A 17,781-nucleotide genomic window follows, 5' to 3' on the forward strand; every position below is an offset into this window, starting at 1 on the left:
CTCAACCTTGACCGCTGCCTTCTCTCACACCCCATATCCAGTCTGTCAGGAAATCCTGTTGATTGTCTTCGACATCTACTAAAGATCCCCACCCAGCAACTCCCTGGCCTCCTCCCCTACTTCTCCCCTCTGACCATCTCTCAACACCACCACGACCCTGGTCAGGACCACCATCATCTCCCGCCTGGATGTTGCCAAAGCTTGGCCCCCATGCTTCTATCACATCTTCCCACAGTCTTTCTCAACTCAGCAGCCAGAGAATGCTTTTAAATCGGGAGACAGATCAGGTCGCCTCTCTGCTCAGAACCCTCCCGCAGTTCCCATCTGAGTCAGAGTAAAAGCCAAAGCCCCACCAATAACCTCCCAGGGCTTATGTGATCTGTACTGATCCCCACCCAGCAACTCCCTGGCTCCCTCCCCTAATTCTCTTCCTCTCTCCATCTGCTCCATGGGCCTCCTTCCAGAGCCAGAGACACACCTCAGACAGTTTATTCTATTGTTTCTGCCTACAATCCTCTTCCCTCAGCACCTTGGCCACCTCCTTCCCCTCCTTCAAATCTTTACTCAATTTTCACTTAGGAGGCCACCCCTGACCATTCTATTTAACATTGCCATCTGTCCCCATGCCCACCATGCTCATTTCTTCTTTCTTTACTTTCTTCTTTCTTTTTTTCAAGATCTCACTGTCACCAAGGCTGGAGTGCAGTGGCGAAATCACAGCTCACTGCAACCTCAAATTTCCAGGCTCAAGCGATCCTCCCACCTCAGCCTCCCGAGTACCTGGGACTCCAGGTTCATGCCACCATGCCTGGCTAAATTTTTTAGTATTTTATTTTATTTTATTTTGAGACAGAGTTTCACTCTTCTTGCCCAGGCTGTAGTGCAACGGTGCGATCCCGGCTCACTGCAACCTCCACCTCCCAGATTCAAGTGATTCTCCTGCCTCAGCCTTCCAAGTAGCTGGGATTACAGGTGTGTGCCACCACGCCCAGCTAATTTTTGTATTTTTAGTAGAGCCGGGGTTTCACAATGTTGGCCAGGCTGGTGTCGAACTCCTGACCTCAGGTAATCTGCCCGCTTCGGCCTCCCAAAGTGCTGGAATTACAGGCGTGAGCCACCATGCCTGGCCAATTTTTTCATTTTTTGTAGAGACAAGGTCTTACTATGTTGCCCAGACTGGTCTTGAACTCCCGGCCTCAAGTGATCCTCCTGCCTAAATTCCTAAAGTGCTGGGATTACCGGCATGAGCCATCATGCCTGGCTTCATGTTCATTTCTTCTTGCTGCTGCAACATAGTTTGCAGTTTCCTACATTTAGTGGCTTAAAGCACCACAAATCTACCATCTTACAGTTCTAGGGGCCAGAAACCCAAACTAGGTCTATTAAGGCTAAAGTGAAGGTGTCAGCAGGGCTGCATTCCTTCTGGAGACTCTAATATGTTCCCTTGGCTTTTCCAGCTTCTAGAAGCCACCCCCATTCCTTGGATCATGGCCCCTGACTCCATCTTCAAAGCCAGAGGTGAAGCATCTTCAAATCTCCCTCTCTTACCTCTGCTTTCATCACCACATCTCCTGCTCCAATTCTGAATCTCCTACTGTCTTTTATAAAGACCCTTGTGATTGCTGGGCATGGTGGCTCCCACCCAGAATCCCAACACTTTGGGAGGTCAAGGCAGGAGGAACACTTGAGGCCCGAAGTTTGAAACTAGCATGAAAAACACAGTGAGACATCCCACCTCTAGAAAAAAATAAAAATAAATATTAGCCCGACATGGTGGTATGCGCCTGTAGTCCCAGCTCCTTGAGAGGCTGAGGTGAGACAATCGATTTAGCCCAGGAGTTTGAGGTCAGCCTGGACGACATAACTCAATCTCATCTCTACAAGGACGAGGTGGGAGGATCACTTGAGCCCAGGAATTTGTGGCCGGCCTGGGCAACAAAAGAAGACCCCATCTGGCCAACACGGCCAACCTGGCCACCATGGTGAAACTCTGACTCTACAAAAATGAGCTGGGCATGGGTGACATGCATGTGTAGTCCTAGCTACTTGGGAGGTTGGGATGGGAGGATTGCCTGATCTCAGGAGGCCAAAGCTATAGTGAGCTATGATCACATCACTGCACTCCAGCCTGGATGACACAGGAGATTCTGTCTCAAAAACAAGAAAAGAAATATATACTTAATCTCTGTCCCTGGTTCGTGGCACAGAGCTTCTAAAGCTCTTACAAAGACCTCAGTGATAGATGTGACAGGAACATCTTTTGTTTTAATATTTGGTCTTGGTCCCAGGTTTCTAACACAAGAGCCTCTAAGAACTTTGGGATCTCCAGCATGGTAAGAATGCATTTGGGGATGTTGTTGAGATGACTGGGTGACTGCAAGCTCCTAAATTTTTTCAAGAGGAGGGCTGATTACCACGCAACCACATGGTAAGAGGCTTGGAACTTTCAGCCTCATGCACTGAACTCCAGGAGGAAGAGGGGCTGGAGACCGACTTAATCACCAACAGCCAAAGATTTTATCAATCATGCTTGCATAATAAAGCCTCCATAAACACCCTGAACGGGGTTTGCAGAGCTTTCAGGGTTGCTGGACACAGGAGATGCTGGGGGGGTCGCATGTTCAACAGAGGGCATGGGAGCTCTGTGCCCCTCCGAACTTAACTTGCCCTGGGTATCTTTCTTTTTTTTGAGACAGTATCAGGCTCTTTTGTCCAAACTAGAGTGCAGTGGCACAATCTCAGCTTACTGTAACCTAAGCCTCCCCAGTCCCCAGCTCAAGGTATCCTCTCATCTCAGCTTCCCCAGTAGTTGGAACTCTAGGTGCACAACACCACACCGGTTATTATTATTATTTTTTAATTTTTTATAGAGACAGGTTTTCACCATGTTGCCCAGGCTGGTCTCAAACTCCTGAGTTTAAGCGATCCTCCCACCTTGGCCTCCCAAAGTGCTGAGATTACAGGCATGAGCCACTGCATCCAGCATGCACGTCTCTTTCATTGACTGTTTCTGAGATGTATCCTTCACAATGAACCAGTAATAGGAAATGAACTGGCCAGATGTGGTGGCTCACATCTGTAATCCCAGCACTTTCAGAGGCTGAGGTGGGAGGATCACTTGAGACCAGGAATTTGTGGCCAGCCTGGCCAACACAACAAGACCCCATCTATACAAAAAATAAAAGAAACTAGCCAGATGTGGTGGTGCAGGCATGTAGTCTCAGCTACTAGGGAGCCTGAGGTGGGAGAACCACTGGAGCCCAGACAATCAAGGCTGCAATGAGCTATGACTGCACCATTGCACACCAGCCTGGGCAACAAAATAAGACCCTCTCTCTCAGAAAAAAAGAAAATAAACTGTTTTTCTGAGTTCCGTAAACTGTTCTAGCAAATTATTAAACCCAAGAAGACAGTTATGGGAACCCCCGATTGGTAACAGGTTGGTCAAAAGTATGGTGACAACTTAGGACTTGCCATTGGCATCTGAAGTGAGGATGGCCTCGTGGGACTGAGCCCCTAACTTGTGGGGTCTGTGCTAACTCCAGGTAGTGTCAGAATAAAGTCATGGGATACCCAGTTAATATCCAGAGCACTGAAGAATTTGGTGTAGAAACTCCATACATACATTCAGTCAGAAGTGTGTGAGTAGAGACAAACATGGGCTTTTCTGTCACCTACCTGCTTAACTGCATAGGGGAGGCAATATGTGGTGCTCATGAACAAAGCAAACATTAAAGTCAGACCAGACCCAACATTTGACTCAGTCTTAATATCCAGGTGAGCCTGCGCAAATCATTCATTATTCCTAAGGCTTCATCACTCCATTCATAAAATGGGGATAACTGTGGCACCTACATGTGATTCTGTGAGAATTAACGAAATATTATGCTTGGGGTTATTGTGATCATTATACCTGTTCCAAACTATTTGACAAGGACAGTGATGGATGAAGACATCAAAAAATCAGAAACTGCAATGAGGTCTCTCAGGCAAAATTCCATACAAGCAAATTACTGTGTCTACAAAGCATTCCTGCCACACTTAATTCACCATTCCCTGAACAAAATACGCCATCTTCGTCGTTCAGGTCTGTACGGTGCTGGTTTCCCTTCCCGGGCAGTTTGCGCTATCCCATCCCGGCCCATTCCCCATCCCTCCACCTCCCCCTTCCCTCCCCACTCTCATACAACTCTTCCTCATCTTTCAGGACTTGGCTTCAATGTCACCTTAACTGGAAGCTTCTCTCACTCTCCAGAAGAGCTTCCCATTGCACTTGATGCATGCACTATTATTTGATCATTTTTAAGTTACAGTCCAAATCTTTTTGTACCTGAATAACATGTTGCCCAGTCAGTCTCTCTTCCTGGATTCAGAAGTCCTTCATGGTAGATCCAGCTGGAAGTGACAAAAAGACATCTTTTGACATAAACGGATGACACAGACAGACATAAATTCTTAAATGTCTTAAATGTTATGTGAAAATTAAACAGAATTCAAAGACTTCTGGGGAACACTTAGGAAGTTACTGGGAATGTCATAAAGGGTTAATTTGTATTTTATTTTATTTTTTGAGACAGTCTCATTCTGTCACCTAGGCTGGAGTGCAGTGGTGCAATCAGGCTCACTGCAGCCTTGACCACCTGGGCTCAAGTAATCTCACTTAATTTTTATTTGGTTTAAGAAAGTCTTGGTTGAGGGTGGTGGCTTATGCCTGTAATCTCAGCAATTTGGGAGGCTGAGAGAGGTATATTACTTGAGGCCAGGAGTTTGAGATCAGCCTGGGCAATATATTAAGACCCTGCCTCTACCAAAAAACAGAGTGAATGTGTGGAAGACAATTTTTCCAGAGACTGGGAGTGAGGGAATAATTTCAGGATGATTCAAGTGCATTACATATATTGTGCACTTTATTTCTATTATTACTACATAGTAATATATAATGAAATGATTCTACAACTCACTATAACGTAGACTCAGTGGGATCTCTGAGCTTGTTTTCCTGCAACTAGACTGTCCATCTGGGGTGATGGGAGACAGTAACAGAGTATCAGGCATTAGATTCTCATAAGGAGTACACAACCTAGATCCCTCACATGCACACTTCACAACAGAGTTTGTGCTCCTATGAGAATCTAATGCTGCTGCTGATCTGACAGGACATGGAGCTCAGGTGGTCATGCAAGCGATGGGAGGGGCTAGAAATACAGATGAAGTTTCTCTTCACTCGCCTGCTGCTCACCTCCAGCTCTGTGGCCCTGTGGTTGGAGACCGCTGCTCAAGTGCATTTGAAAGGATCCATCCCACGCCATTCTTCAGAGTCATCTTTACTGCTGCAGTGGTCAACTTGTAGCACCCCTAAGCTCGCAGGACATATGCTTCAACTGGCATTTCACAATCAACAGTATGTGGCAGCTTGAGTCATTGTGAGCTCACTTCCCGGAAATCACCAGCATCCCATATCCCATTAGCAAGGCGCTCAGCACTGCTCCTTGGATAACCAAACCTATTCCCAAATCCCATCTGTGTGCGTCTATCTCCTGGTACCCTTCCTAGCATCAATTCTGTATTTGTAGGAGTCCAATCAGGAGACACAAACCACTCAAAAGTTTAAACTAGAATGAGCAAGATGGCTCACACCTGTAATCCCAGCACTCTGGGAGGCCAAGGTGGGTGGACTGCTTTGAGCTCAGGAGTTTGAGAACAGTCTGGGAAACACGGCGAAACCTCGTCTCTACAAAAAAACACAAAAATCAGCTGGGTGTGGTGGCACTTACCTGTAATCCCAGCTACTCGGGAGGCTGAGGCAGGAGAATTGCTTGAGCCTGGCAGGTGGAGGCTGCAGTGAGCAGAGGTTGTGCCACTGTACTCCAGCCTGGGTGACGGTGTGAGACCTGGTATCAAAAAGAAAAAACGAATATACATATATATATATATATATATATATATATATATGTAAATTTAATATAAAAAGTATTAATTTTGGCCAGGCAAAATGGCTCATGCCTGTAATCCCAGCACTTTGGGAGGCCAAGGCAGACAGATCACCTGAGGTCAGGAGTTCGAGACCAGCCTGACCAGCATAGAGAAACCCCATCTCTACTAAAAATACAAAATTAGCTGGGCATGGTGGCACATGCCTGTAAATCCCAACTACTCGGGAGGCTGAGGCAGGAGAATCGCTTGAACCCGGCAGGTGGAGGTTGCGCTGAGCCGAGATAGCGCCATTGCACTCCAGCCTGGGCAACAAGAGTGAAACTCCATCTCAAAAAAAAAAAAAAGGTATTAATTTTTACAGAGGATCAGCACAATGAGGGACACACTAGCATAAAGTAAAGACAACTCTAGAGAATACGGAACTAGCAGAGGCCAGGCATTGTGGCTCATGCCTGTAATCCCAGCAATTTGGGAAGCCTAGGCAGGAGGATCGCTTGAGGCCAGGAGTTGGAGACCAATCAGTGCTAAATAGTGAGACTCTGTGTCTACCAAAAAAAAAGAGACATTAGCCAGGTGTGGTGGTGGTGCACACCCATAGTTCCAGCTACTTGGGAGTCTGGGATGGGAGAAATCCCTTGAGCCTGGGAAGTCTACACTACAGTGAGCCAAGATTGTGCCACTGCACTCCAGCCTGGGCGACAGAGTGAGACCCTGTCTTAGAAAGAAAAAGGAAAAGAAAGTGTTAATCCCCCTATGGGAATCTCCTCTTCTCCTGCCCTCTCTGGAACCTCACTTGTCGGTTCTTCCTCCCACTTTCCTGTATCTTTAACCTATCCCCCACTTTGAGCTCCTTCCCATCATCATTTAAATTACTCAAACTTCTTCTGTTTTAAAAACCTCTCCCTAAACTCAGGGAGGTCTCCTGCACACCCATTGAGCCATCTGCTCTCCCTGGTGCCTTCTCTACAGCAGCCTGAGCCATGTCTGTAATCCATGAATCTCATCATGTTACTCCCCCATTTACATCACTTCTCCTTGCCTCAGGGATTAAGTCCAAACTCCTTAACAGCCCCTGCTCTGCCCTGCCTTGCAAGGCAGCCTCACTGCTTGCCCCTCTCCATTTCATCTGCTATGGAGTCCAACTGAGCCTCATCTGCCCCTTGAACACACACTCTTTCTCCTCTGGGAGTCTCTGAAGTGGGTAATATCCTCTGCTTATAATATGCTTCCCCTTAAACCTCTACTCTCTTCCTAGCTAGCTTCGACTCCTCTGTCACTTGTCCGCTTTGGCATCACCTCCTCATAGACTTCTTTGACTCCCGAGATTCTCAGGAGCATGGCAGGTGAAGTGCTCCTCCCATGAATGGATGGAGATTAGGGAGTGTGTGTTATTCATGCTTAATTCACCAGTGCTTAGCTGAGTACCTGGCATAAAATAGTTACTGTGGTGGCCAAAGTAATAACCCCCACCACCACCAATTGCTCATGTCCTATGTTACACAGCACAATTACACAGGAAGGGGGAATTAAGAGTGCAGATAAAATTAATGTTGCTCATCAGCTGACCTTAAAACAAGATTATCCTGGAGTATCTAGGAGAGCCCATGTAATTACAAGCATTCTTTAAAACTGGAAGAGGGAGGCAGAAGGTTAAGAACCAGAGACGGTGGGCACAATGGCTCATGCCTGTAATACCAATACTTTGGGAGGCCAGGGCAGGAAAATCCCTTGAGTGCAGGAGTTCAAGGTCAGCCGTGGCAACATACTGAGGTCCCATCTCTACAACAAAATAAAAACAAAATTCACTGAGTGTCACGATGCGTACCTGTAGTCCCAGCTACGGGAAGGCTGACATGGTAGGATTGCTTCAGCCTGGGAGTTTGAGGCTATAATGAGCCATGATAGGAGCACTGAACTCCATCCTGAGTGACAGGGCAAGGTCCTGTTTCTGAAGGAAAAAAGGACATTGGAATCAGGGTCCTCTCCATCCTGAGGTGCCTACAAGGCATCTCTCTCTGCAAATGAGTAAACATCACCCTCCAACTCCTTACAGAGTGGAGCAACAGGAAAACTCCTTCACCTCATTTCTGTGCTGCTTGGGAGGCCTGGACAGCCCAATAACCAGCTCCTTGCTGATGAAGCAATCAGGAAATGGCTCAAGTTGAGCTAAGGAGAATTTGGGTCCTTCTTTTGGTTCTCAGTAGGCAGGGTAGGGGCCAGGCATGGTGGCTCATACCTGTAATCCTTGCACTGTGGGGGGCCAAGGTGAGAGGATTGCTTGAGGCCAGGAGCTCAAGACCAGCCTGGACAACACAGCAAGACCTGGGTGGCATACACCTGTGGTCCCTACTACTTGGTAGGATGAGGTGGGAGGATTGATCACTTGATCCCAGGAGTTTCAGGCTGCAGTGAGCCATGATCACACCACTGCACTTCAGCCTGGGTGACAGAGCCAGACCATGTCACAAAAACTTAGAAAGAAAAAAAAAAGAGAGAGAGGGAGAGAGACTATACACAGGCACCACCACATTTGGCTAATTTTTAAATATTCTGTAGAGACAAGGTCTTGCTATGTAGCCCAGACTAGTCTAAAACTCCTGGCATCAGGCTGGGCATGGTGGCTCATGCTTGTAATCCCAGCACTTTGGGAAGCTAAGGCAGGCAAATCTCCTGAAGTCTGGAGTTCGAGACCAGCCTGGCCAACATGGTGAAACTCTGACTCTATCAAAAATACAAAAATTAGCTGGGCAGTAGTGGCATGTACCTGTAGTCTCACCTACTCAGGAGGCTGAGGCAGGAGAATCACTTGAACCTGGGAGGTGGAGGTTGCAGTGGACCCCATCACTGCACTCCACCCTGGGTGACAGAGCAAGACTCTGTCAAAAACAACAACAACAACAAAAACAAAACAACAACAACAAAAAAAAAACTCCTGGCATCTAGACATCTTCCTGTCTTAGCCTCCCAATGCCCTGGGATTATACTGTTTCCTATAATTGAAGACACTTGTTCTTATACTGCTTTAAGGTATAAAGGAAGAAAAAAAAAAAAGATAACGGCAAATGTTGGTGAAGGCCGGGCATGGTGGCAGCCTGTAATTCCAGAACTTATGGAGGCTGATGAACTTAGGTAGAACCTTGTTTACTAGAGTATTAGGCATGGGTTTGGGCAACTATTCTAACCAGAGAAACTGGCTTCAGTGAGGGCAAGTTGGCAATCCAAGGTATAGCATGCATAGGGCTGGCAAAATTCAGGGTGACTGAAGCAAAAGCTTCAGAACCAGAAAGACCACATCTGGGGGTAGAGCACAAAACTCTCAAGAGATGAATCTTTGTAAGAGTGAGGCAGAACTATATAGCAGTTTTAGGAGATCTGTTGGTGCCCAGCAAGAGCTCCAAATGGGCTATATGCAGGGATGCAGGCTGTAGTCTCAGGAGAGGAGGGTCACAAAAGTCATTCAGTCCAAGACCTCAAACTGTGTTCTCTACTAAAAGGAATCAAGGTTCCCTAGAGAAATGGCTGACTCCATGTATGGTGCAGTATATTGATCCTGGAACATCTTTTTTGCCAGAAAGCAAGGAAGCCATCAAAGTCCAACAGGATCACATCAAAAAGACATGAAAGTCAACTTGAAGAGTAATTATTAACCTAGATGAGACAATGTAAGCATCCAAAACAATAAAGACTGCAATGGCCTGAAACACATAAAATGCAAACAATAATCTATGAGTTCATAATGGTATTCAAAAAAAAAACTACTGGTCATTAGAGGGAAGGTTACTAGGTCACTAACTTACTACTCTGAAAAGTGACTTAAGATGAGAGGTAGGGTGGAGAATTAGCTATTTATTCAGTCTCTCCTGTACAAACATAAATTTTTAGGGAGATTGAAGCAGATGAAACAAATCTGGAAAAATGGAGGTAACTGCTTAATCTGCGGGTTGGGTGCATGGAGGTTCAACATATTTCTTTTGTGTATATTTGAACCCCCTACAAAAAAAACACAAGACAGAATGTGAGCCAAGCAGCTTAGGGTTTAGGCAAGGCTTCTGCCTACAAGAGACACCAGGATATGAGGGGTAGTTTTAGCCCTAATGGGCTGAGCCAACTGGAGGTATATAGGGAAGTGCTAAATTGCAGAGGTATCATGTTGCCCAGCACTTGATCAAATCCTAGATCCTAGGTCTGCTTGGTAGCATGCTTCCTAGGTAGTGGATCTGAGGCTACCTATAGAACTTCCTTTGCAGTCATAATTCGCTCAGAAACTACAAAAGTGCTTGCTCTTGAAAATGGAGTCTTTGTCCATTTCATGCTTCTATAAAAGAATGCCACAGACTGCATAATTTATAAAAAGGAAAAAAGGAAGGAAAGAAAAAAGGAAGGAAGGAGGGAAGGAGGGAAAAAGGGAAGGAGGGAAGGAAAGGAAGGAAGGGAAAGAGAGAAAGAGGGAAGGAGGAAGGGAGGGAAGGAGGGAGGGAGGGAGGGAGAGAGGGAGGGAGGGGAAGGGAAGAAAAGGGAAGAGAAGGGAAAGGAGGAAGAAAAGCAAAGGAAAGGAATAAATTTTATTTCTTAACAGTTCTGGATGTTAGGAAGTCCAAGGTTGAGGGGCCTGCATCTGGTAAGGGTCTTCTTGCTGCATCATCCCACTACAGAAGGCAGAAGGAAAAGAGAGTGCAAGAAAGCAAGAGGGCAAAAGGGGCTGAACTCTGTTTTATAATAAGCCCACTCTGTGATTACTAATCTATTACCACAATAACAACATTAACTCATTCATGAAGGCTATTTTATTAGGCCCCACATCCCAACTGTTGCATTGAGGATTGAGTTTCCAGCACATAAACTTTGGGGGACACATTTAAACCATAGCAGAGCACTTAGGTTAATTCAACTAGGAGGAGCTGGGAAAATCAAAGGCATGAGAAAGACAGCAAAAGCTAGCAGAGAGAAATGCATAGGTTAAGGAAAAAAGTCACAGTGAATCCTGTAGTGCAGGCTACTTTATCAAAAGCACCTAAAAAAGATCTCATTAACTCCCCCAGCTCACCTCCACCCACATCTAAAGAGCCACACACAGCACCACCAAAGGCAGCACAATGAGAACAGCATTCTCCTCAACAGACAAGCTGGGAGTATCTAGACACCTGACCTCAATAGCTCCAGAACAGCCCTAAAACATTTCCTCCCTAACCACCACTCAAGTCACCAGCTTGGAAAGTATTAAGAAAACCCAAATCCTGACACACCACTATGAAACAACTTCAAACAGCAAAGAACAACCCATTTAAACAGCAATGCCAGCTGTTGGGAAAAAAAGGAACAATGATTAGAGGAGAAACAGAACTCTCGGGGTCCACCAAGACCCAGTCTCTCAGCTTCAGCACTTTTAAATGCAGAATCCATACCCCTCTGGGGCCTGTGGAGCTCCACAAGGCATGTCGTCCTCAAAGATAAATGAGCAGGCAAGCTGGCTAGAAAACCACTAAGGGTATTACTCTTTAAAGAATCTTTATAGGGTCAAAGAGGAATGGGTCTTAACTGGCTATGTGAACTCCCCACAGATTCTGAGGATGATGTCAGTATCCCTTTCCAGATGTGTTTAACACTTTGCAGTCACTTGTATTCCTGCCACTGAGTGCCAGTGCTTTGCTAATTTGAACTGATTCCAGCTCATGCTGACCCCAGCTCCCTGGATGTTACCATTAGCCAAGACTGTCACCCATACTGTACCCTTTCAAAGAGTCCTAAAAACAGCTCTTCACCTACTCTTCCAAGACAAGTAAAAATGTCTGCCAAAGAAATGGGGAAAAAAGATTCAGAGAGTGAAAACAATTAATATACTAACAAGAGAGCAAAAAGCAAAGGGGGAGGAGAAACTAGGAAAATCATAGATGGGCTCTCACCTATTTCCAAAGCTGGGCTAATGTCCTTTTGCTTGTGTCTGAATAAGGCACCAATTTTAAGCTGCTAATGAAAAAAAAAGAAAAAGAGAAAGAAGCAGGCCCAGGCTGGGCGCAGTGGCTCATGCCTGTAATCCCAGCACTTTGGGAGGCCGAGGCGGGTGGATCACCCAAGGTCAGGAGTTCTAGACCAGCCTGGTCAACATGGTGAAACACCATCTCTACTAAAAATACAAAAAATTAGCCAGGCACGGTGGCGCATGCCTGTAAATCCAGCTACTAACGAGGCTGAGGCAGGAGAATTGCTTGAACCTGGAAGGCAGAGAATGTGGTGACCTGAGATCACGTCATTGCCCTCAAGCCACAGCAATGAGAACAAAATTCGGTAAACACAAAACAAAACAAAACAAAACCACCATAAAATAACTCAGACTTAATTAAATACAACCCTAGTGGTGAATGACTGAAGATGGATTACTCATAACAGAGACAACAGTCCAGTAAGAATTCAGGAATCTTACCTTTTAATAACAAAAAAATCCTTTCCTTCGAAAGTAACATCCTCTCAAGGCCAGGAATTCCATTAGTAGAAAGCCTTCCTAAAAAACAAAATTCCTGGCCAGGCATGGGTTCACGTCTGTAATCTCAGCACTATGGGAGGCCGAGGCGGGAAGATCACTTGATGTCAGGAGTCGAGGCGGGAAGATCACTTGACGTCAGGAGTTCGAGACTGGCCCGGCCAACATGGTGAAACCCCATCTCCACTAAAAATACAAAAATTAGCCTGGTGTGGTGGTGGGCACATGTAATCCCAGCGACTTGGGAGGCTAAGGCAGGAGAATTTCTTGAACCCAGGAGGCAGAGGTTGCAGTGACCAGCAAGGTTGCGCCATTGCACCCCAGCCTGGGCGATAAGAGTGAAAACTCCATCTCAAAAAAAAAAAAAAAAAATTCCTTTGGGAAGGCCTTCTACATAAAAATCTTCAACATGAGACTGGAAAAAAGGGTATGGGATCATCACCGGACCTTTGGCTTTTACAGCTCGAGCTATAAGAACAAAAAGAAAAAGGGATATCATTTAAACACAGTATGTAGAAAAGAATAATTATTGAATCTGTACTGGTCTTTAACTTTTACACTTTGATCTTTAATTCTGTTATTGTGATTGAGTCCAAAGAAAAATAGTATGAGTAAAATAAAAAGAACACCAAAAATGCTAATATTCTGTTTACCAAAGTCTGTAGTGAAATATCCCATTAAATCCAAGTGCAGTGACACACCCATAATCCCAAGCACTTTGGGAGGCTGAGGCGGGTGAATCTCCTGAAGTCAGGAGTTCAAGGCCAGCCTGGCCAACATGGTGAAACCCCAACTCTACTACAAATACAAAAATTAGGCAGGTGTGGTGGCAGAGGCCTGTAATCCCAGCTACTTACGAGGCTGAGGCAGGGAGAATTGCTTGAACCCAGGAGGTGAGCTTGCCATGAGCTGAGATCATACCACTGCACTCCAGCGTGGGCGACAGAACAAAACTTCAACCTCCAAAAAAAAAAAAAAAAAAAAAACAGCTAGCAGGTGACATTTGCTATGGGGAGACTAGGGATATGATCTTGCTGCAATCCTTCCATTTTAGTAAATCTAAACAGTGTGGATCCATTCTGTTTCGTCCCCACTCCACTCCAGAGCCAAAACAAGAAAATCAATTATATTTCTAGTTCTTTAAAAACATATCTAACTAAATCATCTAATTAAAAGATAATATGCATGGTTCCATACTCTAAAAGAAAACTTATGTCCTGCATATCATGGACATTTGATGAATGCTTATTCAGTTGACTGGTGTAGACTTCAATAATAACCTGTTCAATGCATTATGCCAGATGAATCTTGCATCTCAAAAGTAGAACAAATATTGTTCGTTCAGTTTTGTCTACCCATAAATGCAATATTTACTAATAAAAAGAAAATGAGTTTATTGTTCTAGAGAGTATGAGAATTTTGACAACATGAATTCTCCTGTCCTAGGACATAATTAATACTTAGAGGCATACTATTTCATGTGGAAGCTACCATTAAATCAATGTTAAGTGATAATCACCTCACATAATCTTCTAATCTGACTTAAGACTGAAGACGTACCTCACAAAGTTGATTTATCAAGTTCTAAATCTTCACCTGTTGAATTCATAAGTTCATGTCTGAAAGGTGAGAATAAATACTTAATATTCACTAGACAATATTCAGCAAAGTAATATCCACTAGTACATATTTAATATTTCATCATGAACTGCGGGTGTGAAGAGAAAAGACAGGCTGGGCACAGTGGCTCACACCTGTAATCCCAGCAGTTTGGGAGGCCGAGGCAGGCAGATCATGAGGTCAGGAATTCGAGACCAGCCTGGCCAACATGGTAAAACCACGTCTGTACTAAAAGTACAATAATTAGCTGGGCATGGTGGCAGGCACCTGTAATCCCAGCTACTCGGGAGGCTGAGGCAGGAGAATTGCCTCAACCCAGGAGGTGGAGGTTGCAGAAACCATTATCACGCCACTGCATTCCAGCCTGGGCAAGAGAGCAAGATTCTGTCTCAATCAATCAATCAATAAAAATATAAGGAGGAAGCATTTACTGTGTATTTATATGTCTGGTATTATGTGAAGCACTTTACTATCTTATCAAATCTTCGGGACAGATCTTCAGTTCTCATGACCACAAAAGAGGATACTAAAGCTCAGACAGGAGAAGAGACGTGGCCAGCCTGTGTCCCCAGGGCCTATGGTCTTACCACTAGGTTACAGTGTTTCCAGATATCACATGTTGTGAGATTTTTGCTTTAAAATGAACCAAAAAAAAACCAAAGGTGAAAAAGGCATAAGCTATTAAAAAGTGGGAGAAACACTAAGAGAACCTTAACCATGTAACTAAAAATATTATGGAAATGTTACTGAATTCATTAGCAAATTTAGTGCTAGGTTTTCATTGAGGAGTAGGTTATATTACTCATCATGAAGAAAAATGTTCACTTTAAGTACATTAACATAAATACCATCAATATTGTTTATCATGTTTAAATGTTCACTTAAAGCAATTCAGTTAAAATTCTGCATATCATACAATTTTATAGTTTGCTAATAGGTTACAAGTAAATAGTCACCCAAATGAAAACATCATGCTTTCCACTGGTTGTTGCTCTTTTTAGGTGAGCATTTGATGTATACCAACAGAGAGAGGATAATAACAAATCGCTAATTTCTTTCATCACTATATAAAGGTGGCTTCAGGATAGAATAGTATCAGGGCAATGATGAATTTGAAATCTAACATCAATTCAGTGATGCATCAAGATAAAAGCAGAGACAATAGGGGCACCTTGGTGAGTACTGAACATTTTATTTATTTATTTTGAGATGGAGTTTTGCTCTTTTTGCCCAGGCTAGAGTGCAATGGTGCAACCTCGGCTCACCGCAACCTCTGCCTCCTGGGTTCAAGCGATTCTCCTGCCTTGGCCTCCCGAATAGCTTGGATTACAGACATGCACCACCACACCCGTCTAATTTTGTATTTTTAGTAGAGACGGGGTTTCTCCATGTTGGTCAGGCTGGTCTCGAACTCCCGACCTAGATATCTGCCTGCCTTGGCCTCCCAAAGTGCTGGGATTACAGGTGTGAGCCACCGCGCCCAGATGAATTCCAAATTTAACAAAGCAGACTAAGAGAAACAATTCATTTAAAAAAATAATATTTGGCCAGGCATGGCGGCTCACACCTGTAATCCCAGCACTTTGGGAGGCTGAGGTGAGTGGATCAGGAGGTCAGCAGTTCAAGACCAGCCTAGCCAAGATCATGAAACCCCGTCTCTACTAAAAATACAAAAATCAGCCAGGCGTGGTGGCTGGTGCCTGTAATCCTAGCTGCTCGGGAGGCTGAGGCAGAGAACTGCTTGAACCCGGGAGGCGGAGGTTGCAGTGAGCCGAGATCGTGCCACTGCACTCCAGCCTGGGCGACAGAGCGAGGCTCCGTCTCAAAAAAAGTAAATAAATAATTCAATGAAATCCCTAAGATCCAGGGCTTTGCAATAAATATGTAAATAAATTTCCAATCTCCATACTGAAAGTTTAAAAGAAATGCTAACTAATAACTAAAGAAATACAACTTTTCCTCAGCTTTGCAGCAATCTAGAAACAAAGTGTGTAGACACTACAAAGCACCTTACAAGGAGAAACGTGTAAGGATGGCATGACTCGCCGGCAGCCCTGGGCTTTTCCACGGTACCCCCATGATGAACAGTAACTCCATTGTGTAAACGCCCATGAACATAAGATTACAGGACTTTTCCAGTTTAGACATACCATATTTTCTTTCAGACAATTCTTCAATTTGTTTACGTAGATCAGCGATACGAGGATTCCATTTCTCTGAAAATCAAGCAAAAGTTCCTTCTCAATAATACGTCCCTATGTCAGAGCAGCACTAACGTATAATGACTGATTTCATATATTTTACATTCTAACAGTCCATATCATTTTACTGCTTTCAAGAAAAAATTTCCCCTTTTTGGTGGTTCTTAGAATTGGTTTAATGGGAGACTATTAGAGAAGCTGAAAAGCAGGAGGGCAGAAAAGTTCAATCAAATTAAACACAATAACAGGGAGGGCACAATAAGGCGGTCTCCAGGGGTCTTTCAGCAAACTTCCTAAAACATGTCTCAGCTGTGTGAAATAAGACTTTACAGCAGCCGGGTGCAGTGGTGCAGGCCTGTAATCCCAGCACTTTGGCAGCAGAGGCAGGCGGATCGCTTTGAGCTCAGGGCAACACAGCCAAAACCCCCCTCCCTAGCCCCACCCCCACCCCATCCCTACCAAAAATACAAAACAGCAGGGCATGGTGGTGGGCGCCTGTAGTCCCAGCTACTCAGGAGGCTGAGGCAGGAGAATCACCTGAACCCAGGAGGCAGACATTGCAGTGAGCCAAGATCACGCCACTGCTAGCCTGGATGACAGAGCAAGACTCCACCTCAAAAAAACAAAAACAAAAACACAAGATTAAGAGGGACCCCCGACCTTACAGATACAAGTTTAAGAGGGACCCCTAAGCAAAAAATGCCAACCCTTTTTCTCCCAATCATTGAAACATCAGGAGGGTGTAACAGTTTTGCAGCCTAGCTGTAGCAGGCTGATGCCCCCAAGATGCCCATATCCTAATCCCGGGAACTGGTGAACATGACCCTTATATGGCAAAACAGGCTTTGCAGATATAATGAAGTTAAGGGTCTTTGGCTTTTGGGGTTGATGTACTGACTCGGATCCTTGTAAGAGCAGAGCAGGTGATGGAGAGGGTGGGAGGTGTAGTGACAGAAGCAGGAAACTCCAGTCATTCGAGACGGGCAGCACAAGCTGAGGAGTGCAGGCCACCTCTACGGCCAGGAAACGGATTCTCCCACAGAGCCTCGGAAACCACCGACCCTGCTCCCACCTTGACTCAGTAGGACTTACTGTAGAATTCTGGCCTTCAGACCTGTAAGGGAATACATTTTGGTTGTTTTAAGTCACTAAGTGTGTGGTAATTTGTTGCAGCAGCCACAGGAAACTAGTATTGTAGTGAAGCCTCCAAACCCCCCTGAAGGGGCTGGGCTCAGTGGCTCATGCCTGTAATCCCAGCACTTTGGGAGGCCGAGGTGGGTGGATCACTTGAGGTCAGGACTTCGAGACCAGCCCAGCCAACATGGTGAAATGCCATCTATACAAAAATACAAAAACTAGCCGGGCATGGTGGCACATGCCTGTAATCTGAGCTACTCAGGAGGCTGAGACAGAAGAATTGTTTGAACCCAGGGGGGCGGAGGTTGCAGTGAACTGAGATTCCACCATGCACTCCAGCCTGGGTGACAGAGTGACGCTCCATCTCGAAAACAAAACAAAACAAAAAAACCCCACCTGAAGGTTTCCAGTTCT

The 17,781-nt window shown here is 45.1% G+C and overlaps 1 protein-coding gene across 41 annotated transcripts in view; it reads right to left on the minus strand.

Annotated features, from left to right (window-relative positions):
- The window catches only part of LOC129525065 (rho guanine nucleotide exchange factor 7-like), a 241,280-nt gene that overhangs the window by 159,245 nt on the left and 64,254 nt on the right, over positions 1-17,781 (minus strand). For 20 of the 41 annotated variants that reach the window (XR_010135134.1, XR_010135131.1, XR_010135129.1 and 17 more), the window contains 8 exons: positions 17,129-17,344; positions 16,690-16,843; positions 16,180-16,245; positions 13,970-14,028; positions 12,353-12,877; positions 7,760-7,882; positions 5,240-5,891; positions 4,331-4,395 (listed from right to left, as the gene is read on the minus strand). Coding sequence is in view for 4 of the 41 variants with exons in the window: in XM_055353309.2 (XP_055209284.1) it covers positions 16,221-16,245; positions 17,129-17,344 (241 nt within the window). In the remaining 37 variants the exon portion in view is untranslated. The other 21 variants (XM_063709830.1, XM_063709829.1, XM_063709825.1 and 18 more) reach the window with 20 other exon arrangements.

Source organism: Gorilla gorilla, chromosome 8 (assembly GCF_029281585.2).
Source record: "Gorilla gorilla gorilla isolate KB3781 chromosome 8, NHGRI_mGorGor1-v2.1_pri, whole genome shotgun sequence".
In the NCBI taxonomy this organism is placed as follows: Eukaryota; Metazoa; Chordata; class Mammalia; order Primates; family Hominidae; genus Gorilla; species Gorilla gorilla.